Here is a 23,091-nt window from a genome sequence, read left to right as displayed (position 1 = left end):
TCTCTGCTCCTTGCCCCCAGCCCACCTAGAAGTTATAGGGTTCCTAGTGTTTCTCCTGGGTGACGTGCACAGTGCCTGAAAATGTGTGGTGAAAAGGGCATGATGGGGAAACCTTCAGGATTACGCTGTAATTCCTGTGTTTCCACGCCTGTGGGTCCAGCAGCCTCCCTGCTCATTTTTATTCAAACCTCCCTAAGGAGAATTAGAGCTTGGTAGGGGGTCTGGGATCAAAATGAACCTGTGCTCTGCTCCTCGTCTGCTCTGCAGCAGGGACCTGGCTTTCCAGCTTTCTTCACTCTGGCCCAGTATCACCACTCTCCTCTGAGACACGAACCCGTCCTCAGCTGCAATACCTTGCCCTCCCTGCTCTGCTCCTCCTGCTCTCGCCCCTCTCTGCTCCATCACTCCTGCACCCTCTCGTGGTCCCAGCCCCAAGTTCAGCAGACTTGGCAGTGAAATCCTTAGCCACTGTCTGCGTAACACTATCCCTTGAAGCCCAGAATTGTAAAAATAAATGATTGCTGATGCATAAAGTGTTGCAGTGAAGCTCCGTCGGTGGTTCAGGGCTGGGGAACCAGCGGGGCTGGCAGCAGAGCGGCTGTGTTGGCTGGCACGACTGCGGCAGGAGGCGGCGGGGGCCCAAGCCCTGGCCCACCAGCCCTGCATGCCTGGGAAACAACTGGTCTTACTTGTGCTGTACTGGAAGGGAAGGTACAGCCTTACGTAGTCAAGGCTGGCAGTGTTGCATATCGCTAAGGCTCCCTGAAAAGGTCCCTGTTTTCCACTGCGTATACAGCTTGGCCACTGAGCTTGTGGGTTTTTTGTTTTGTTTTGGTTTTTGCTTTTTTTTTTTTTTTTTTTCCATGTAGCTAGCTTGCTTTGACTTTTCCGAGGGGAAGGGGGAAAATTTAGGCAAAATGATTCAGACATTTCTGAGAAGAAGCCAAGGCACATACGTGCTGGGTTTTTTTCCTCCTTCAAAATGTTGGGGGGTGAAGCTGGCAGCAGGGCTGGCCCTGGTGCATGCTCAGCCAAGTGCCCAGCACCACCACCAACCCAGCTGGCACCAGCATCTCAGCCCCACCACCTCCACCCCATCACAAAAGCCTGGCTAGACAGGAAATATCCCCTTCCTTCCCTGTACCCAGCTCTGGGTCCGAAAGCAGAGGGGTAAATATATAAATCAGAAGGGAAAAGGGAATAAATTAAGGAAGGAGAAGCCAGAGCTGTCTGGAGAAGTCAGCAAACCCCTGTGCCACCCAGGGCCAAAGCAAAGGTGGCTATGCCAGCAGGGCCACCAGTAGCCCCACTCTCCTTCCTAGGGAAAGGTGCTAAGCAAAGGGTGCTCTTGGTCAGTGAAACTGGCTGCAGCTGTGCAGCCCCCACTGCCTCCCCCATTTACATGACTTCTGGCTCCAGACCATGGGTCACATCCTCTCTAGGGCTAATCCAGAAGGAAGATGACAACCTCCTGCTGTTGTGTCTTACTTCATTAGCTGAAGTGGCAGGAAATGAAAGGATCCAGTCCTTCTTGGGACATATGTGGATGTTAACACATTGCCACATGATGGGATTTCTATTTTTTTCACTTTGCTCTTTTTATAGGAAATACATACTGTGATAAGGGCTTTGAGGCTGTAAAGTCTCAGGACTTCAGAAAAGCCAGAACTGAGGTTGCTCCCTGTCTCTGTGTTTGGTCCCCTTGTGAGGGTGCATCCGGAGGTGAGATCCAGCAACATCTTCCTCCTGCACGCCTCTCCAGAGGACCCAAGAGATACCTTTTATACATAGAGCTTCTCCTTCATGTTCCCCTCATTTAAAACCAGCCCAGGCTGGGAGCATGACTGTGGGGACTAGCTGAGGTGGTCACAGAAGATGATTAGGACAGGTTGAGACAACAAAAAACTGGAGTGATCTGCAAGTCTGGTGCAAAGCCTAGGACTGAGCAGGCGTGAATGTGTTTACACTTCCCCACTGGGACAAATCCAGTCTTGGAGAACAGGACCCAGCTACACAAACAGCTCCTGGCCTTTCCTGGAGGCCTCCCCCTCACTCGCTGCACAGCTATCAGGTTCTTCAGCAAATCAGGCAGGGACCCCACTGACAACGCTGTCCTTTGGTACATAATCCTGCGTCATCCTCGGAGTAAATCCATCCTCTATTGAACAAGGAAGAGGAATGAACAAGGATCCTGTGGATTGTTTAATTAAAAACTGCCTCCGTAAGATCCATGCAGCAGCGGGCATCATTCTACCTAAATTTTATCCCCTTTGTTTTTTTTGGGGGGTGCAGTAATATTTAATATATTACAGCAGTCCCTTCCTCCAGTGTAACAGAGCTTGCGACTCCTTTTTTTTGTGCGTTGAGCATATTTATGTGTCCTTCTGTGGCCCCACGAGATCCTTATTTTCTTCCTTTGGAGATAGGAAGCTCTGGGTGGTATGACAAAGAGAGCAGTGAAGGTGGGTTCCCCCAGCTCTCAGCACAGAGTAAAATTGGATTTGGGTGTCTGAGCAATCTGGATGCCTGCCCTAGATCAGTGCTCGATAGCACCAAGTGTTGTTTGCTGGGTTTGGTAACCAGTGAAGGACATGGAGCCCTGCTGTCATCCATAGAGCCACTATATTTTCACAGCAACAGGAGCTGGTGATTCTCTTGTCTGTGACAAATCCGACATAGGATTATTGCATTCAGTTGCCTTCCTCCCTCCTTTTCTTCCTTTCCCTACTTTCCTATCCCTGACACAGCCACTTCCAGTGCCGCTGGAGCACATCTTTGGCAGTGCACTGTGGCTGGTGGAGGGCTCTGAGATCTTTCTCCCTAAAAGAAAGATGTCAACATTGTTTTTGCAAAGCATTTATTCCGTGATTTTTGCCTCTTTGCTTAGTCTCAGATTTTTTTATTACCAAAATAAAATGTATTCAAGTTATTGATTAGCAGAAAAAATCCAATAATTCTTAATTAATTAACTGATCAAAAGCAGGCTGTTGTTTATAGCCAGACTGGAGGATGCTTGCCTTCTCACCTGGGCACATCTTTCTCCTTGATTAATATCTACATAACATTCAACCATTTCTGAGTCTATTCTGCCAGTAAACTTGCCTTCTAGGGACTGTCACTGCAAGCAAAATGTGAAAAGAGTGCAAAACCCATTAGTACAAGTCTTTTTGATTACTCAAAATATATTCCCACAGCCCTAGAGCTGTTCATCAGAGCAGCTTTACATATCTGCATTGTTCATTTCCTAAGACTCCCAATACCCCAGCTAGGCAGAAAAATATTTTTAACCCATAGAGCATGAAATGTAAAAGACCAGGGATAAGCTGTAGCTTTACTCTTACATGAAACACAGACTACGTGTGCATGTCAGTTTTCTCACCTATGTCTGGTTCAAAGAAAAAAAAAAGGCAGGAGGCTATTAAAGTGTCAGGCTGAACTGATGTAATACGGTTCTTCAGCCATAGTGACAGCATTTGGTGTGGAAGACTCTAAGATTCATTCTTGCAGATAGCCCTTGGTGGGGTTTGTTAAGTGTCTATTTATATCTTGATATTTCATGTGAAATATCATGCACTTGTTAAAACATCACTAGAAACACGGGCAAGACAAATGAAGTGCTTAATGATGGCATAAAGCCCATTAAAGGGATTCACATCATATACGTGAGAGAGGGAGAAATGCTGGTTGGTGCAGCCCTATAGCATGAATAGATCTGTCAGATAAACAGGTATTCTGTTGATCCAGTGATTGATCCTGTTCCCATTAAATGGAAAGCAACAAAGCTCTGCTCAGCCAGCCCTTCCTCCCAGGCTGTAGGAGCACTGCTGTTTGCTTTGAGCAGGGTATGAATTTCAGGCTGGTTTGGAGAACACTGATCATGCAATTCCTATAGGCTATTCTTCTGATTTGGGCATTTATTCTTGGTTCTGTGTCAGAGCTAAAAACTCTTTTTCTTCTCTGATCTTCCCTCCCTCCCCTTTCTGTTCCTTTCTGTTTCTTCCGCTCTTTGTACTCCTGCAGGAATAGTGCTGTTAAGTAATTGTGCACTTACAGACGTCTGTGCTTGTGACAGGGGTGAGCCTCAGCCAAACCTACCAGGGCTTGAATTTCCCTCCCCAGACCTCAGGACCTCTTAGTTCAAGTCTGGGATGGCTCGGAGTACAGTTATGGTTGGAAAAGAGCCTCTGTAAAAATTACATCTTGTTGTTCCATATTTATTCTCCCTCAGTGGTTTCCATGTCAAATTTGCTCAGTTTACCAGTCAAAACAAGATATTTCTACCTGCCAGCTCTGCCAGCTCAGCCTGGGCTCTGGAAATCAAGCTGTGCTCTCTCTGCTCTGGACATCATCACCAGCCAAAAAGGATTCTCGAACCGGGGCTGAGCTGGATGTGATTTTGATTATGCATGAATATAATTTGTTCTCAGGTAGTATTATGGGCTCTGTGTGACAGCGGTGAGGCCTCTGTGCTGTACAAATATTGACTAACAAATCTTCCACACAACCGGTGGGCTGATGGGCTTCTGCTAGCTCCATTTTACATCGAGTGGACACCAGGAGCTTGCAGCCTGTTGGGAATGATACAGAAAAACCTGGGGCAGAGCAAGGAATAGAATTGGGAGGTTCTGCTTCCTGCTATTGCTATTTATTCACAAGAACACACCTGAGGGCTGTCAGTGCTCTGGTCCACTGCTTGGTCACCAAACCATGACCTTCCCTTTGACTGTAGTGGCCTGTGAAATCCCCGGAGGGAATGGGTACAAGTGCCCATTTCTTGCTGCAGGGCTTTCTTTAGGCAGCTTTGCCTCAGTGAGACCACAGTAGAAGACGTCTTCAGATTGGGGAAAGTTGTGTTTTGGGAAAGGCCAGTTTCAGAGGAGGCACTGTGGCTCTGAGCAGTTCAGCAAGGAACGCACACAGGAGACTCTTGATTATGGTTTCCAAAGCTCTGAGTGTAAGATTAGAGGCTTCACTCCATGACCAGAGGCCACCCAGGTAATTTACGTGTGGGATCTCACAGCTAGAACAGTGTTAGGTGAGGAAGGAAACCTCCTCCAAATGGGGAGAGGAAGCTCTGCTAGGCAGAAAGGCTGTGTAGCAGGTCTGCAGGAGAGCCCAGTTTGCTGGCCTCTAGGGAAGGGTCTCAGCTTGGCAAGAAATTTTTGGAAGAAAGGGAGAGGGTAGACTATGATCTGATTTTCTCTTCTTATTCTCCTTTCATAGCAAAAATAGAACATTCATCACAAGTTCCCCTACATGTTTTTCTTCTCTACTGCACACTAGCTCCTTGCTAGTATTTGAAGCTAGAGAAAAAAAATTGATGAGTACTCAAGTTAATAATGCATGATTATTATGTTGATGAATTGCTGGAGATGAATATATATGTAAAAGCTCTGCAAGATTCGCTCATCCATGCATCCTGAGTGAAAGCAATTATTTTGGTGAACAAATTGCAGTTAGTCGTATCTCTTAACAAGAGGTGCTGGGGTAAAAGGTGGCCTGGGAACTCGTCCTGCTGAATCTCCAGGGCGTTTTTGCAAACTGATCACTACCTGATGCAAACACCAGCGTGAGGGTCAGTCTTTCAGAAGTGACCAATGTACAAATCTGAATTCTTCTTCCTACAATGGTCTTGCAATTTTCAGTTATCACTGAATTTAGTGAGATTTTTTCTGTCTTGTAACTGGGAAAGAAAAAAAAAAAAAAAAAAAAAGCAGAACCTGAACAAAACACATCCAAGAAATTAAGAAACTGGGAGATGAAAAAGTATAATCCCATATATAACATTTGGAAAGGGGGAGGCTTGTTTGTGTGTGTGCTTTGCTTCTCATGATTTCTAACTCAGGCTCATGATTTTAATGTGAATGTCATGATATTTTCAGACCTGACTCACTGCTTTTTTCACTGGCAATACTTGCACTGTAAATTGTCCTGACTGTCACAAGCCTTGGGCACTACAGGACCCCAGAGCTCTGCTTTTGAGCTGAGCCACATGCTTGGGAAGGTAGGGGTACGGGAAGGAGCAGGTGTGTGATACAGAGAGGTTGTGGGGGGAGGCATCCAAAAGCAGCATTAGCAAAAGCCCTAATAGCAGTGCCTATTGGGAAGGACAAGGTGGACACTGAGAAAAGCTATAGGACTTGACACTAAGGACTTGACAGAGGTAATGATAAAGGAATGACCGTTTCTCCCATGGGGACCCCAGCCATCAACTCTGAGCTGTGTTGGAGGATGAAGGACTGTGCCCAGCAACAGCAGGAAATCACCTTGTGGGAGGGATGGCAGGGTGGCCACAGCAGGGCTGTCCGCTGTTCCCCTGGGATGTCCCAGCCCTGATTTCACTATTGTCACAAGTTTGATGTGTCCTGACCTGGTCATTGTGTTTCCTTCAACTGGATTCAACCCAGGAATTAGAGATAGTGGCATCATTTAAAGACATGTCCACAAGCAGTGATGAGGACATGTGACTAACTCACTAAAAATTGAAAACAGGGTAAAAAGGAAAACACCTTATAGTTGTCACTTTGATAAAAATGATAAGTCTAGATATATTGTTGTTGTTGTTGTTACAAATACTTCCAAGACAGAGTAATAGATTGGATATGAACAGAGAAGCTTGTGTTAACCCATTTAAATTAATTTGGTTCGGCTCATTTTCAGCTAAGGGGATTAGATGGCTCGGGATTTGGTAATGTATGAAAAAGTGTTTTCCCAGAGAGGTCACATACTCAAGTACAGCCTTGGTCTGCAGTTGTTTGGGAGGTATTTCCAGGGTATCACAAAAGAGAGCCTCCTCCACAAAGCAGACATTTACAAGTAACACGCCAGAAAAGCCCAGTGCTGAAGAGGTGAGGCAGGACACCTCTGTGCTCTGAGCCCTCTGATGAGATGGGAAGCAGACTGGTGGGCAATGTGGGATAAGTTTCACCAGTTGTCAGCTGGTATGGGGGAAAAAGGACTAAATGGCCTCACCTTTGTGCCACCTGGAAGCCTCACCCAATAGGCCGAGGTGGGGTGGGATGCCCCACATATACAGTACCACCTCTGGGCCTGGGGGCTGTTTGGCTGCGGGCAGGAGGGTAGCAGTGGCTGCTTCTGTGGTTTTCCCAAATATTTATTTATTTATTTATTTTTGTTTTATTTTACTTATTTTTGAATTCCCACCTGCTGGGCAGCTGCAGATGTCCCAGCACTGGGCTTGGACCTAGTGGATAAATGCCTAGCTCTGTCTTGTGGAGTTCAAAATATCTAATGTCTCTGCAATTCTTTCTAAATTTGTGCCCCTGTCCGCATGTCCTACAAAGACAAGGAAATGGCAGCAGCAGGGTGTAAAAGGCTTCCCAGCCTGCCCGAGCTGGGGTCAGGTGGCTCTGGGAACACAAAAGGTGATGAGGAGATGCAGAAAACCTGAGCACTGAGGGCCTAAGTAAAAGCAGAAGGGATGGGTTCCTCCTGAGTTCTTCATAGCTTCCCTGGGTGGGCAGAGATGTGCCCTGCTGCTGTGCTGGCAGGACTTGCAGGGGAAGAGGCTTGCCAGGATCCTGGTGAAGGTAGGAGGGAGCAAGCCTTCTTGGGTGGAGAACTGTGGAGGTCAGTGTGGGTCTGATGGTTCATGTTGCTGATGAAGGAAAAATGCCTGACCTGGGTTGATCTGCTGTTGGTCTACAACGTGTGCTTGCTCCCTGTTGCGCTCCTGCTACCGGTTTTGATGGGGATTGAGAGCTGAAGGAATCTGGGGCACTTGGTGCCTCTGTTTTTCCCAGGCCCAGCTCTGCAGGAAAGGGTATAAAAGAAAAAAAAAAAAAAAACTTGCTCTGTAGACTGCAAAACCAGAGATCTGGTCTGTGTGTGTGCCCTGGAGGACATATGGAGGAATGTCCCCAGAAGGGAAGAGTGGGTGACTGATCATTGCTCTAGCAACACGGTGCACCAGGGTGTTGTCCTCACCTCCTGATGGCTGGATGTGGATCTACCTTCTGCAACAGCCCTGCTCTAACAAAGAAACCAATGGTGGTGGCAGCCCTGCAAAGTAAACTTGCTGTGGTCTGGCCTGGGCATTGCCTACATCAAGAGATGGACTGTACTTGGAAATTGGTGGCTTTGGTGAGGTTGTTCTTTAAAAGTTGATTGCTCAGGACCCACTGGTGATGCCAGGTTGATAACTACCAGACTAGGTAAGGTGATACAGCTGGGTATGTCTGTAAATGAGAACAAATATCCAGTTTCTTTTCCCCTCAATTTGCTGTAACCTTGACAAATATATATCAGCCAGGCAAAAGATAAGCCTACAGAAGGCTTTGGAAGGCTGTCTCATCACTGAGGGTGAAATTGCTTTAAAAGTCTGTCTCCTGAATACTGACCTACAGTCTGTTCTACCGAGAACTCTGGGAACTCAGGATTTTTTCTTCATACTGAAAGTCCTGTGCATGTACAAGTGCTTTGCTGAACTGAGCTCGCCAATAGTACAAATGTTGTAAGGGTTGGTGTCTACTTTCTTGTTCCATTTTTAAGCCTGTACATTAAGATCTTGTTTTTATTCAGCCTGGGTAGCTGTCTACCAGCAATCTTTTAAAAATCAACCTTGATTTAGCTTCCTCTGTAATCCTTCAATACCTCTGGGACAACCTTTACACTGTTCTTGCAGCCAGTTGATTGTTGTCTCTCACTTCCAAATTTTCATGGGATATTTGCAATATCCCACTCTAATACCTACTAATCCATTAAAAATACCTATGAGATAGATTAGGTAATCCACTGTGCCTTGCAGATTGTGCTCCTTAGCTCTCTGCTTTCCCTGGAACAGTTGCAGAACGAGCATTACATCTGCATTGGGAGAGCATTGTTCCTCCAGAAGGATCCCTCAGCACTGGTTCCCAAGCAGGTACAGCTTGCTTGAGAAAATCTTCTGTATTCACATCTACAGGGACAGACAACGTAGTGAAACTGTGGCTATTATTTATCAGCATTAGCCCTATGTTTGCAGAGGGCATCATGGGGTAGTACTTGAGTGGTCAGTTCTGCCTGCTCTGCACGTGCTGCATCTCTTGGCTCTGCTGGAGAGTCAGCTTGATTGCTTGCTTCGAGATAAGCCTGTTTCTTACTGAAGTCCCCAACTTCCTCAGTGTTTGGATATTCCAAAGATCTGCTCAAGAAATATTCTAGTCCAGCCCTCCTGGCTTGTGAGTTGCCAGGGCCAGGAGATAGTATGACTCAGAAAAATATATCGCTTGATTATCCCTTAGCTGTTCCATCAAACTTGCGTGCCATCCTTGATGTCACTGTCTTGGCGAGAGCTTGTTCTACCTTCCCATTTGTCTTGGGAAGTCGCTAGTATTCCCTCTTGTTCAATGAGTAGTGCAAGTTCAGCCATCTGACTGGGTGAGTGAAAAACCAGGCTGCCCGGAGAGCAGACTGGTGCAGGCTGGAAATCCTCATTAGCCTCCTCATCCAGGGTTACCCTGTGTCTGGCCTGATGCGGATGGATGGCGAGCCTGGCAAGGTTAGGCACAATCTTGTTTAGTGTTAGAGGCTCAGTGGCTTAAAAGGTGCCAAGCTATGTCCCTAAGAAAGCATGGCAAAAGGCAGCAAACCTGTCAGGAAGAAGAAACTGTTTTCTGTCAGATCCACCTGGAGACCATCTGAATCGGTGGTGGTGGATATCCCTTTGCCCCTGCTTAACAGTGGGGAAGCAGCAGGCGTGGCCAGACCTATATATTCTGGAGATCAGAGCCCTGTCTATTAACTCAGAAACACACTTTCTTCATACGAAGTAAGCAGATTCCTTAGTAGCAAGAGCTCATTCAGCCCCAGTGTTCCCCCACAGCCCTGAAGGCAGTGTAGTAGTTGTTGATTTGCCATGAGACCATCTCTGGTAATGTACTGCAGTGGCTAAAGCCCCCTTTTGCTCTTGTAAATTCAGCAGATGTTGTGGAGTGACCTGGTAGGGGTAGTGGGAGATCTCTGATGGATGTGTGCGACAACTCTGGCTGTTGTGCTGAGGCTGGCAAGCTTACTGCACAGCTATCGGCTGCGGGTGGGGGAAGAGGTCAGCAGTGAGTCATAGAAGTAAGAATGAAATAGAGGAAGAAAAAGGTTTGGAGGATGTTTAATGGATATTTAAACCTAGATTATGTTGAAAAAGTTTACGTAGGTGCTTAAGAGACCCTGCTGAACTTGGCACTTCCAGATGTCACCACAAATCAGAGATGCTGGATGAAAGCTGCTCCCAAAACATTTGTGCTCTCATGATATGTGGTCAACTCTTCTTGCTCATCCAGCAGTGCTAATGCTTACTGAGTTTGTGGTTAATGCTGTACCTAAGCTAGAAGGAAAAGAATGGGGAAGTTATTATTGGAAACTTCATGATTTGACTTGTGTTGCCTGCTGGGATGACATCTTTTAGAAGTTTTCCTATTAACTGCTGTAGCAGAGCCTTGGTATTTCTTGAGATCTATGAGCACAGCAATTATGCAGATAGCAATCTGCAAACTCCTCTTACAGTGTTCTGTTGTGAAAAAACAGGAGCATTTTCATTCTCATGGTGCTGGGCGATAGGTGTGGGCTCCTCCACAGTGAAGGAGTGCCCAGACAGTAAGCTGGGCTCAGAGTTATCTTCTGGGAAGATTTAAAAGAAACTATGGCCCAGGAATAATTAGTCTGTGAGCTGAATGCTATCTGAGAGCATATGTTTTGGGAAGGGCAGTGGGATTTCTTAGGAGGTTGTATGGCGGCATCCCTGCAGCAGCCCCTCTGCTGGCAAGCTGAACATGGCCTGTCGTGCACCTCTGATACCTGGCAGACCTTGCCTCCTAACTAACTGTGTCTGTCAGCCCTTGTATAACCAACTCTTCACTGCACGTAGCAGTGACGTGGGCTGTGGTTTTAAGTTGTAAACAAAGCCAGGCTGCCCTGAGGTTCAGTGCTGTGAACAAAGCAAGGGCAGTGGCTTGGGCCAACCTTTTTCTGCAGAAAGAGCAAGTAGGTACTGAACAGTTCCGCCTCCTGCAGGAAAGCAGGAATAACACTGAAGGAAAAAGTCCTGGGAGTGAAATTAGTCTGTGTGCTGGTCATGCCTTTGGCAAGCCTCAGAGTATCTTAATGGGGGGTAGATGGGGATGGTGACTAGGGGAAGGGGAGGGGAATCAGTGAAAATACAAGTAAGACACTGCAGTCCCATAGCAGATATGTACCAGGAAACCTTGCCCTCTCCATGTCTGTCTGTTCTGCCCTGTTTTTGCAGAAACATTTTTACTAGCCAATGCAGGGCAACCTTGTCTAGGACTTGCTGTTTCTGGGCTCTAGTGCCACAGCTGTCCTCTGTTTTTTTGGAGAGCTGGGGAAGAGGAACATGCATGGGCATTGTGCCCCTTTGTAGGGTGAGACACAGCCATGCTCTATATGTAGATTTAGTGAGTTAAAATTCATTTTTCTCTGACTGGCTTTGTTTATTCACCAGAAGACTTTAAGGCAGCTTTGGTGTTGCAGGGATCTTGGAGATCAGTGATGCCATAGGCAGGCTCCAAACAGGGAACACTGGGGCTCATGCATAGAGTGGTGTTGAGTGATCTTCACTCTTAGCCAAAAGACAGTGCTGCACTCCTTCTTTCTTCATGTATTGCACTCAAATGGCAAGAGTGGGGCTGTCCCATTGACATCTCTAATCTCCTGCACAAATTAAGTAGGTCTCAGAATGGGTGTAGTGGATTTGGGTGTATTCATGCCCAGAAGCCTCTCCAAAGTGGTTTTAGGAAAATATACATTGGAGGCTTTTTTATTTCTGTGCTGGTGACATGTCATCTTTGCTTCAGTGTCTGGTTTCTGGCTACCATGCTTTAAAATAGAGATGTAGACAGATTGGCAAAAGGCCAGAGGAGAACAGCACTAATTGTTAAAGCTTTAGAAAACATGACCTCTGAGGAGAGGTTGAAGAACTCAGGTGCATTTAATCTAGGAAAGACAGTATTAGTGGGGGAGGGAGAAGGATGTCATGGTTTCTCTGTACATAAAAGCTGTTGTCAAAGAAGGATGATTGATTTATTCTCTCACTATCATTGGGGGAATGATGAGAAAAAAATCAACTATACTTGCACTGCAGAGAAGGTTTAGTTTAGATATTCAAGCAAAGCTTTGAGTGCAGTGAAATGCAGGAGGAGATTGTCCAGGAGAGCTAGGGAATTTCTGGTATTGGTGGTCTTAAGTCTGTAGTCTGCTCCCGGGAAGGTTATGGTCTGTGTGACCTCCCAAAGTCCTTGTCAGCCCTTTGTTCCTGCATTTTGGGCTAATAAGTAGGTTTTAGGCTGATGCCTGCCCCTTAACAACTGTAAGCTTTTGCTGTGCCAGCATTGCCAAGTTCACGTGGTCAGAAACGCATGAGCCAGGCTCCTCAAAGCATTGGCTGTAGTTCATAAAAATGAGTGTCTTAGTAGGTGATAATATAATGTAAGTTCTGTTTACCTGCCCGCTATTTTAGAGTCTTGTCTGTGTCTGTATTGCAGTTGGGCATTTGATGGCAGAGAAACCTAAGCTCACTCTAGTTTAACTTTCTGGGTTGGGAGTGAAGAGAGGGCAGTGTGGACTTTAATGCAGACCAGTCGTACAAGTAAGCAGTGAGCGTCTGGAGACCTATTACACAGAATTTTGTGCTGTAGTCTTTGCTTCTTCCTGCAGCTGAACTACCAAGCTGAGATCTGCAAGAGATGTCTTGATCCAGGTTGCCATCACCTTTGGCTGTAGTGCGGACAGACCCAGACTTGGAAGCATGACCCTTCCTCTGCGGTTGTGCTACAAGGATGGCTTCTGTAGCAACACGATTCTAGGTTCTGGGGCTTTAAAGCATTATAAAATAAAATGTGAAAGTAATAACTAGTTGCTGGAAAAATATTGCAGATTAGCACAACTTGTTCTCTACCTTGGCTGTTTTTGTATGTGACAAGTATCACTTGCAGAAAAAGGGCTGATTTTATTATAACTCCTTTGTCTGCTTCCCTTCCAACTTCCCCTGAGTACATTTTTCAGACGTCAAACTGTTTTGAGGACAAAATGTTGGTGACTTTTCCAGTGGTGATGAGAAGCGGAGATGTGTGATGGTGCTATTCACCGGTGGAAGCGGCAGAATTTCTCAGACTCCCTCACTTGTGGGCTTGCCTACAAAACTCTTCTACACATTTTCTTTAAGAGGGGAAAAGGTCTAGTTTGCATACATTGGTAAGGTACAGATAAAAAACATGGATCTTTAATGTCAGGATTTCTTTTGCATCTTTTCAGATCCACAAATGCAGAGCTCTGCCTTTTGGACAAAGTCACAGATGACGTTATCCTGTATTTTAAATACCCTAGTTTTTGTATCCCTCTTGCCTGAAGCTATTAACATTGGCAGAATTGATGTCCTTTGTTTATTTTGTGTACTACTTACAGCCTGAATGTTGGGCACCAGTTGGTCTAGTTTTTCTATGGTCTGCGGAAAGAGGTAGGGCAAGCTTGTTTCTGCTGGCTGTGTACGTACATGCGCATGCATCCCTCTTCTGAGGAGACAGACTGCAAGTTGGTCTTCATGACAGGGATGGAGAAGGTGAAATGACTTTCCTGCAATCAAGCTAAGAGCAAATCCAGTAAAGGCAGGACTTTTGCATACCTTTATCTTGAGTGCTAAATGACAATCTTGTGCTTGTGCCTGCAGGTTGACGGATCCATGCTTGAGGGGCTGCAGGCAGGTGATAGAGCTTCCCATGTGCTGTGATAGATGGGGCACAGAGGTGTTGGCAGTGTCCAGAGGGGCCATTGAGAATATTGTTGACAGTGTGGGGGAGCTGGGTGCAGGTGAGCCCAGACTGATGGGGAGCTGTGCGGCCGATCTCTGCTCCAGCACTTGTCTTGGAGCTGGGAGGTCTGGATCTTATCCACAGCTCTGACACTGAGTCACTGCATGACCTCAGGCGCTCAGATACCATGGTGATGAACACAGCACAAATGTCTAGACAGATAGATTAGATTGGATAGACTCTGAATTTGACAAATATTTGTATATCACCACTGTCAAGGCTCCCCTGTTATTGCCACCCAGTCCAGTTGTTCAGTGGGTTTCTTGCACAGCAGGGGGAAGAGACACTAATTTTTTGCACCAAGGAAGGGACACCTAACCACAGTACCACAAGTCAGTGTTGACAAACTGGAAATAAAGCAGGTGGTAGGGCAGCTCTTGGAGGAAATGCTGCATGGCAGAAGGGCTCAGGAGTGAGCTTTTCTTCAGCTCTGTGGCAGTCCTGATGTGGCCCTTCTCTCCTGTAGCCAATTAGTCTTTAAGGTCCTCAGGGTAGTGGTGACTTCTTCCTCCTGCAATGGCTTCCATCACAACAGGGCCCTGGCTTCAGAAAAGAAGACAAACTACCAGAAGTGAGACTTCCTGAAGAGCTTCAGTGGTGCCACTGTCAGCTTCTGGCACAAAGGAAGATGTAAGATGATCGGCTCTCCTGGGGTGTCTTGTGGTTACTTTCCCACCTAGTTTCCTGGTCACAGATGAGCAGAGGAATACAGCAAATAGATGGCCAGGAACCTGCCCTGCATGGGGATTTCTGAAGGCTCTGCAAAGTTTCCTGAGCACCCCTCTCTGGTACCACTGACAATGAGCCAGAAGTGCTGGAGAAGAGCACTGCCTCTTTAAGGGGATTTACATAGCAGGGCCTAATTACAGTTGTTGATTCTGATGTTTTCAGTGTTGTTCATATTCCATTAAAGGATAATGCTGCTTAATTTGCAGCAGAGGGTCTCGGTTAACAGTGCACCCAATCACAAGGCAGCCCTAATGACACTACTTCCCTACTTCTGGTAACACATAATTAAAAAATCACTTCATTTCCAGTTGTGTGGTTCTCCCCTCTCCCCCAATCTCCTAATTACTTTCTAAGCCATTTCATGATTATCTGCAAATATTTCAGCACTTAGATCTACTAATGAGTCCATGGAAGAGTTAATACCTTGAGTGGCATCGTTGTTTGCCATTCTCTCTCTACTTCTGCATTGCAAGGAATCATTTTCCCCCTGGCACGTGTGGGAAGAGGGGACTTGTTTTGTGGTGGGATTGTTTGTGCTTTGGTTTTGGAACTGTGGGGATAACTAGAGATGGGTGGCATTCAGAAACCCCATCTCAAGCTGCAGGAGGTCTTTTGCTGTTTTTAGTAGTTGCTGAGTATCTTTGCAAATAGTTTTACACAACTTAAATCCCGCTAAAGGGGCTGTCCTGTTGCCTGTCTGTGGGAGCTGCATTTGGACAAGAGGGCAATAGGTTTGGCTGTGACAAACCTTGGGTGGTATCTCTTCAAGCTCATCTTGCATGCTGCAGTCAGTGGCATTTACTGCAGTGTGAGAGTAGCTTGGTCGCTGGGTAAGGGAATATCTGCATTTCCCAGAGAAGTTGTATACAGATATCTATAAGAGTCCAGTGGCTGTGGGCAACAGGATGTGGGGTGGGATGTCCTGATACCAACGGTGAAATGGGGAATTTGTTCTCTAATCCCAGCTCTGCTCTGAAAATCCACCGTGCAAATGCTGCTTTCTCACTTCATGGGTCTGGTTCCTGTACTTGTCTGGTATCTTGGGTATTAAAACTCACTTGGGCATTTCAAACGGTGTGCTGCAGAGCTGGCAGGGTGATGGAGGAGTGATTTGGAGTATCTTTCCTGCCCACGTGTTACATGGGCTTGATTGCTGTGTTCTTTGTATGGTCAATCAGCAACACCTTATGCAAGTCCTCTGGGAGCTTTCTGATGTCTCTGAAGGCGTTATTTGGAATAACCAGAGATAATTGTATAACTAGGGGGTAATTAACTTCCAGGAATTAAAGAATCAAGCTTAGTGTGCGCTACCCCTAGGGGTGAGTCTATAAAGCTGGGAGTTAGAGAAATCTATTCCTCTTTCGTCATTTGAGCACATGTGACTTTGAAATTCTTGAGACTTGGGGAATGTGAGGCTGCTTCAAATCATATCGCAGCATTTCTAGTCGATGCTGTAATAGCAGACGAGAGGAGAGCTTGAATATGATTCTAATCCAGTCCATTTGTGTTTCAGGTAACCCTGTCACAGTGGGAATGAGCATCCATATCTCCAGCATTGACCAGATCTCTGAAGTCAACATGGTGAGTCTGGGAGGAATTTAAAAAAAATAAAAAATAAATAAAGCCTAATAAACTATTCTTCCTCTCTCTGGTTGAGAGGCACACCCAAGACAATGGCTCCTTGGAGTCACCTGAGATCTTAGGATGCCCTTCTAAAAAGAATAGTTATCCCCTGTTTCCATAAACTCCTTCTGCAGGTCTTCCCTGCGGCTGGGAAGCTTTTGGAGGAAGAGTGGCACTTGTCTGGTATTGAATAAGTGTTTTTTCTTCTGATTTGGACACAGGATTCTGAGGGATGATGGGAGCTCTGATTTAAGACAGATCTTCCTCACTAAAACATATGGAATTCAAGCATGGTTTCTCCATGTGCAGTGGGATGAGAAGTTAAACATCACCAGGCTGTTCTAAATGAGTTTTCCAAATTTCTCAGCATACTGGTTTTAGTCTGAGCCTTCCTCTTTCTGTCCATTGATTGGCCTTTGTCACTGGGACTGCCTGTCAATTGGCACCACAGCCCAGCTCCAGGCTCAAAAAAAAAAAGCTAAAGTTTTGCAAGACAAGGTTGGCATGATGGACCTCTCTAGTACACTCCTACCTTTGCTGGCAGTATTTGTGATGTGATTGAAAGACTGTAGTTTGCTTCCAAAGGTGAAATAAATTCTAGTAGGGTTAGTGAATGTCTCCACCAGAGATGCTCCTGTGAGCTAGTGTCTGGTGTTGTGGATGGAGAGTCTCAGCTGGCCTCTCTGGAGCTAGTTGTATCTTATGCAGGGCAGATTCTCATCCCTTATCTTTCTGTGCTAGTTGCACGGATCTCTCCAAAATATTAATGCTTATTCCTTAAAGTAGGTTCTTATATTTTTCCAGTGACACAAAGGCGGTAGTGGTTTTACAGTCAGCCTGTGACTCCTGAGTTGAAAAGCAGGCAGTGGCTTTGTATCCTTTCTGGTGGTAAGATGGCCTTTTCCAGATCTGTACTGGAAAGGAAGGAGTCTAATTGTGATCTGCTTGTTTGGGGTGTCATTGATAGGCTGGAGCTTTTCATACCACTGACAAAAAATGTCCTCTGCTCAGATAACAGATTTTACCCCAAAACATTGCTAAGGATTTTGGTTATGGATGGGATCCACATCTGGGTTTATGCTATCTCTCAGAAGCCCTCAGCACCCAGCAGAGGACATGCATTGCACTGATCTGTCACCTAGCACTGCCTTCCTCTCTCCTGTGCTCAGAGGCTTTTCTACCAAGTTGCTTTGCTTTCCAGGAGGCTGGGTAAGGGAGGAAAGCTGACAGGGACCATCGGGAGCAGCTGTCCTGTTCCTCAGTTCCAGACCCATGTAGGAGAATCCTAGGCCAGTTTACAGCTCTTGCTCATTGAGCCAATTAAAACCTTGGTCTCCCAGTGCTCCTGTCCTATTTATCTGATTCTGTACTCTCCTGACCTGTTTCTCTGTCCCACCAGCTATTTTGCTGTCGCACTGGGGGAGGAGGGGAGATGAGACAGTCATCTGACTTGTCAATTTGTTTTCCAAACTGCTCAAAACTCCTGAATGTATCTGTTGATACATTTCAAGCTGAAGGGATGACCACGAGTCTTCAGGTTCTCATATAAAACAGTTTCTTTTATATTTTCTTATACAGAAGAGGCTTGGAAAGTGGAGATCAAACAAACTTCTGGGCCTTACTGGGAAAATAAAGATGAGCAGTGGTGATCTATGGGTTAAATCACTACCAAATATTTGCTGTTTCTTCTTATTCTAAACTATGGAACATGCAGCAAATTGCAGACTCTCCATTCACCTAACCTTTACCATCATCTATATGGCATGTTACACTTCAGCGTTAACATACAGAAATTTGGGTATGGACCTATGACCCCATTGCATTGTTTAGCTGTGCTTGAGGTTAGGCTCAGCTTAGAGGAGACAGATGGCTTAACCCGATTCCATCTATCTTGCCTGTCAGGACAGAGCTCATCTCTAAGTCACCTCCTCCCGCGGTCTCAAATTGGATCTGAATTTTCCTGTGTGGTGAACGAGCTGTCACCCTTCTTGCTAGAGTCAGGCTGAACAATTTGGGGTCTGGGAGCATGGTCTAAGACCCTAGCTTGCACAGACCTTACTGGAGACTATTTGCCTGCTATAATTGCCCTTATCTTTCGCTACAGACCTGAGAAGAGAGCTAGGTGCTGCAGAGGCAGGTTCAGAATGAAGCTCCAAGTGAAGATATGTGTGGGCTAATAAAGGCTGCTCAAGCTCTTTGCCATACACCTGTTGTCAGGCATGCTGTGTCCTGGGCTAGTAGCCATTCTCTTAGCAATGCTTTCAACCCTTTCCTCATGAAAGCCATGTTCTCCCCTTTCTGGTGAACACCTTGTTTTCCTCTACCCCAAATTCCTGGGGCAAGAGGGTGTTTGGAGCTGGGGAGAAATCCACATCATTGCGGTATGCAGAGGAGAACATTTCCCAACATGGCCCTTCAATGACATGCTGTTCTGGGTATTACAGGGTTCAGGCAGCACTGTTGATGGACACTTTTTTTGGTAGTCATGGCTGCATTATAATCAGGCTGGGCTCTAGGTACTCTGAGTTTATGCCATGTTCCTGTTGATGCTGCTAAGGCACATCACTTCTATGCTTTTCTCATCTCTCCTGGCCTTCTGTACAAGTTGACAAGCACAATCTCCCAGCCATCCTTCATGTGTAAGTTTGGGAGGCTACTCAAGGTCAAGATCTATGGGTATCATGGTGAGACATCTTCAAAAGGGGTTAAAAAATCAGAATCATCTTAAAGAACAAACAGGGAGTGGAAGAGTTCTTGTGTGATGCAAGTTTCCAGGCTGCAGAGATTTATGTGCATTGTTCTTTTGTGTGACAGATGCCCTGGGGAAAGGGCTGTCTTACCCCTGCTCTGGACATGGTTACGGGCAAGAAAAACAAGACATTTTTTGGCATTGTGTGTGATTGGGGAAGGGACTGTGCAATGAATAAATTAAAGGCACACAAGTGGAGCTGGGTTGTCACGGCAACCAAATAGCTTCTATTGTTCCACAAGGAGTGTTATTACTTACTGCCCCTTGTAGGATAATTAATTAATCCTCAGACATCCTTTCTGGAACAATGGCCCTGGGGCTGGGCAGGCTGAGGAGAGCCCCCACCTCTCCCATCGCTGGGCTTCCTGGCACCTACTGGCTGCGTGATGGTGGGGAACAAGTGCTGCCAGGGACTTGCCACTGCATGATTCAAAAAGTTGTTTTCCATGGGAGTCCAGCTGGACACGGTGCTGTGGAGGAATACAGCTCCATCCGTGATCTAAGCAGCACTCTTTGCCTCCACTCCCATGGGAACTGTACTGCCAAAATGATGTGGTGACATTTCAGTCCCGGAGGCTACAGGGCTCTCTGCTAAGGCAACGCAGCTATGTCTTTATACTGGAGGTTCCCAGACACTGATACACGGAATGCATTGCAATTGTCTGTACAAGCTCAGTGTGTCCTGGTGCCTTGCTGTTACAAAGGCAATGCCTCTCCACCGCCTTGAGGGCCATGCCCCAGTGCCATGCCATGGTATAGTGCAAGTGGAGACGTGTCAGGTTAAAGGAGGTTCCTAGGTGTACTGTAATGATCTCCCAATGATGAGGAACCAGAGTTACTGCTTTTATTTAATAAAAAGACCCCTTGTTCGCTGCAGCTGCTGCCTGTGTGGTCAGCCATATTTCCAAGCTCACTTGCTCAAGTAATGTTTTATTGCTGTGTACTCCTCTTAGCCCTGCTAAGCAATGCTGAGCTGCAGCCTCTGTTCTTGTCAGTGATTAGCAGGATTATTTGCTGAGCCAAGATCAGTGACATCAATTGAAATGCCTGGGAAAGAATGCCAGGGGCCAGGCCGAACAGGTATTGGGGAGGGCACGTTTGACTGGCAGACCCTCTGGGAAGTGCTGCTCCACAAAGATGAAAGGCCTAGCTGGAGACTTTTCAGATCCTGTACAAATTTGCAAGCTGAGGATTTAAAGGCAGACTGAAAGGAGAAATATCGTCACAGTGATGTTCTGTAGCTTAGATGATATGCTAAGCAAGGAAAAATGGTATCTCCCAGTTCTCATTTAAGGAAATAGGCTGGATAATTTATCTGGCAAATGCCATTTTGCTACAGGTGGTTGAGTTGTTGTAAGTGTGCAACAATGTGCAGCTATTTACAGATGCTTGGTCACATATATTGGTGCTCAGTACTATGTTCAGACCTCTTACTATGGTGTCCAGTTACTGAGGAGTCTAGCAGTACTTCTGAACCAGGAGAATGAGAAGTGCTGTCAGTCTGGAGCTCAAGTCACTCTGCAGCTGGAGAAATATGTAAATTTTGGTCCTTGTGGTATGTGGCCTTAATGCTGTCTGAACTCACCAGCAGCTTGGTGCTCTGGGTCAAGCAACCTGCTTTGCTGGATCCAGCTCTGATGGTATCTACTCCCAACTGCTTCAGAAGGAGCTGGAAGTCTTCCCCTGTATGCCCCTTCAATGGACAGCTGAGGACTGGCCTGTTCAGGGTGGACTGCACTGGCTGCACGGTGGGTGTAGAGGTTGGTGCTTCCAGCCGCAGCCTTGTCTCTCTAATCTTTGCGGACATATTTTTCCAGGATCAGACCGTTCAGACTCCCTTCAAGCTATAATGAACTATTTCAATAAAGAAAACAACCAGAAGTTTTTTATGCATTTAAAATAAGAGATGGTTACCCTTCATAACGCTTCAATTTTCCTGCCCTATGATCTGTGCAGTCCTAAACCTGCTCCCCCCTGCGTTTCTGCACGCCATAAACAGCTTGGAGCACGCAGCCTTTGTCGTCGTGATTTCTTTGTGGCTCCTATAATTTATTCATCCCAAGATGCTCTCCTACATCTGCAATAACATTGTTTCAGTTTGTTATAGCACTAGCTTTAAAGTTTTATAAACCTGGTGACAAGTTGAAAAGTTACAAGAGAATTATTGTAGAGGGCTAGTGTAAGAAACAAGGCTTCCAAATAGAAATGTCTGCTGCAATATACAACATGCTAAATGAACGATACCTGCAGGATGGGTGATACCTTTTGCTGGGGGACAGCCTGCAGTACAGATGGGTTAGTGTTTGGTGCAGAATACTTGGCAAAGTGCACCTTGATGTTTTGCTTCATTACCTCCTATTCCTGTATCATCACCTCTTGCCACGTTGCTGTCTTGTGGGAGTGACTGTGCTCATGCTGGTGTGCTGTACTTGGTCACTTGGGGGCTTACAGAAGGAAGCATGTCTGCTATTTACCAACTTCCCAAAGCTTGTTTGAAAACACAGTTGTCATGTTAAGAAAATAAGTTATCCCTGCTCAGGAGAGATGTAAACTATGCCCAAGAAGTCTGAAGGCTGAGCACTGGGTGTTTTAAATTGCCTTTTAACACAGGACAAGGTGGATTGGGTGTGTAAAGATGTTCTTGACCAGGAAAGATCATGGTACAACTGGTTATGCCATCATCACTTGGGCACTACTCTTCACTATGTCAAATTATCCCTCCATCAGCAATGTTTGAAATAGCCTTTGTAAAGGAATCTGTCCTGATAAGGCATTGCTGTTCTGTTTTCCCTGGAGTATGAATATGCACTGCCTAGCTGAATCTCACTTCACTATAACCAATGCACACTAATAACTTATTGTCTGCTGTCTGGTAGGCATAGCTGGTGAAAGAAGTCAGTGTGAATGGACAGACACAGTATGAGAGTCTTTGCACTACACAGTGGTTTCTTAAGCTACTTACTCATGGACACAGCTCTTGGCCTTTGATCCATTTCAGGTAGACCCTCTGTGTCTGCAATAGCAGGCAGGAAACACCTTTGCAATATGTTTCTGAAAAGGATTTTCCATTGATATGGATGTCTTGAGTTTTTAAAAACAAGATTTATTTATTTTTTTAAGGAGAGATTTCTGCTACCAACATTTATGCTACCATGTGTTCTCTTCAAATATATTGATAGTTTTTACTTAACTAAAATTGGCATATTTTTTTCAATGGAAAAATTACATACAGATATTTTCTAGTCAGTCTGTTCTATGTTTCTGGACATCAAAAGGTCTTAAAACAAAGGTTAAAGCATTTACACCCTACAGTTAGAGGCTTCTGCAGTTATATGTTATGAAATACAGCAATGAGTGTCCTGTCATGCTTGTAACTGTTTCTCTGTAGCCTCAGGTGTCTCCAGGCCCATGACGCTACAGTCTGAAGTGTGTGTGTGTGTATACACTGTATGTAAGGTTGCTGAATATCGAAGACTGCCAAGATATTTGAAAGTTGAGACACTCTTAGTGCTGAGCTTAATGGGTGGTGTGCTGTCATGGTACTGCAGGGGCTGTAGGATTGCTGTAGGCTCCTGAGGTACTGCACATAGCAGAGGATGCAGTGGTGCCTTGGTGCTGAAGAAGGGCCAGGCGCTCGTACTGTGGCATAATGAGAATGGTACAGCTCTGATTTACAGTGAGATCCCTAGATTTTGTGCTGGTATGGGTGGATAGTGTTGTTTTTCTTCATATGCTGGGGGCTTGTGTGTGCTGTGAGTTAAGATATTGCAAGCATGTGGCTGAGATAGGTTTCTTCAGAGCTGGCAATGGTCTGTGCCTTCTGCTGCCAATCATGGCTTCAGTGCTACTTAGGTCATGAGGCTATTGTCGCTTCAAGTCCTCAAGTGCAGCTCTGTAATGCACTGGGTGGCTGCTTGGAAAATCAAATGGTGGCAGTTCTGGACACAAGGCTTGGGACTCAGCACTAATACAGTCTAAAAAGCCAAGATGTGTATATCTGTTCATACCACATTATATTTTAACAGATATCCCCCTGATTGTGCTGAAAAGATCCCTTGTACTAACATAGTACATGAGGACAAGCAAAGTACCAGACCTCAGGGCAGCTGTACTCTGTGATGGGATGTGGGAACAAGTACTGAAATTCAAACAATCAGTGGTCTCCTTTCTGCC

The 23,091-nt window shown here is 45.8% G+C and overlaps 1 protein-coding gene across 3 annotated transcripts in view; it reads left to right on the top strand.

Annotated features, from left to right (window-relative positions):
* The window catches only part of LOC101802647 (gamma-aminobutyric acid receptor subunit beta-4), a 73,311-nt gene that overhangs the window by 7,936 nt on the left and 42,284 nt on the right, over nt 1-23,091 (top strand). For 2 of the 3 annotated variants that reach the window (XM_027465158.2, XM_027465157.3), the window contains exon 3: nt 16,060-16,127. In XM_027465158.2, the coding sequence (XP_027320959.1) occupies nt 16,060-16,127 (68 nt within the window). Of the gene's footprint in view, nt 1-7,395; nt 7,551-16,059; nt 16,128-23,091 lie in introns of those variants that run through there. The other variant, XM_027465159.3, reaches the window with a different exon arrangement.

The sequence above is a fragment of the Anas platyrhynchos genome, chromosome 10, assembly GCF_047663525.1.
Source record: "Anas platyrhynchos isolate ZD024472 breed Pekin duck chromosome 10, IASCAAS_PekinDuck_T2T, whole genome shotgun sequence".
In the NCBI taxonomy this organism is placed as follows: Eukaryota; Metazoa; Chordata; class Aves; order Anseriformes; family Anatidae; genus Anas; species Anas platyrhynchos.
This window is presented reverse-complemented; position numbering and strand designations above follow the sequence as displayed.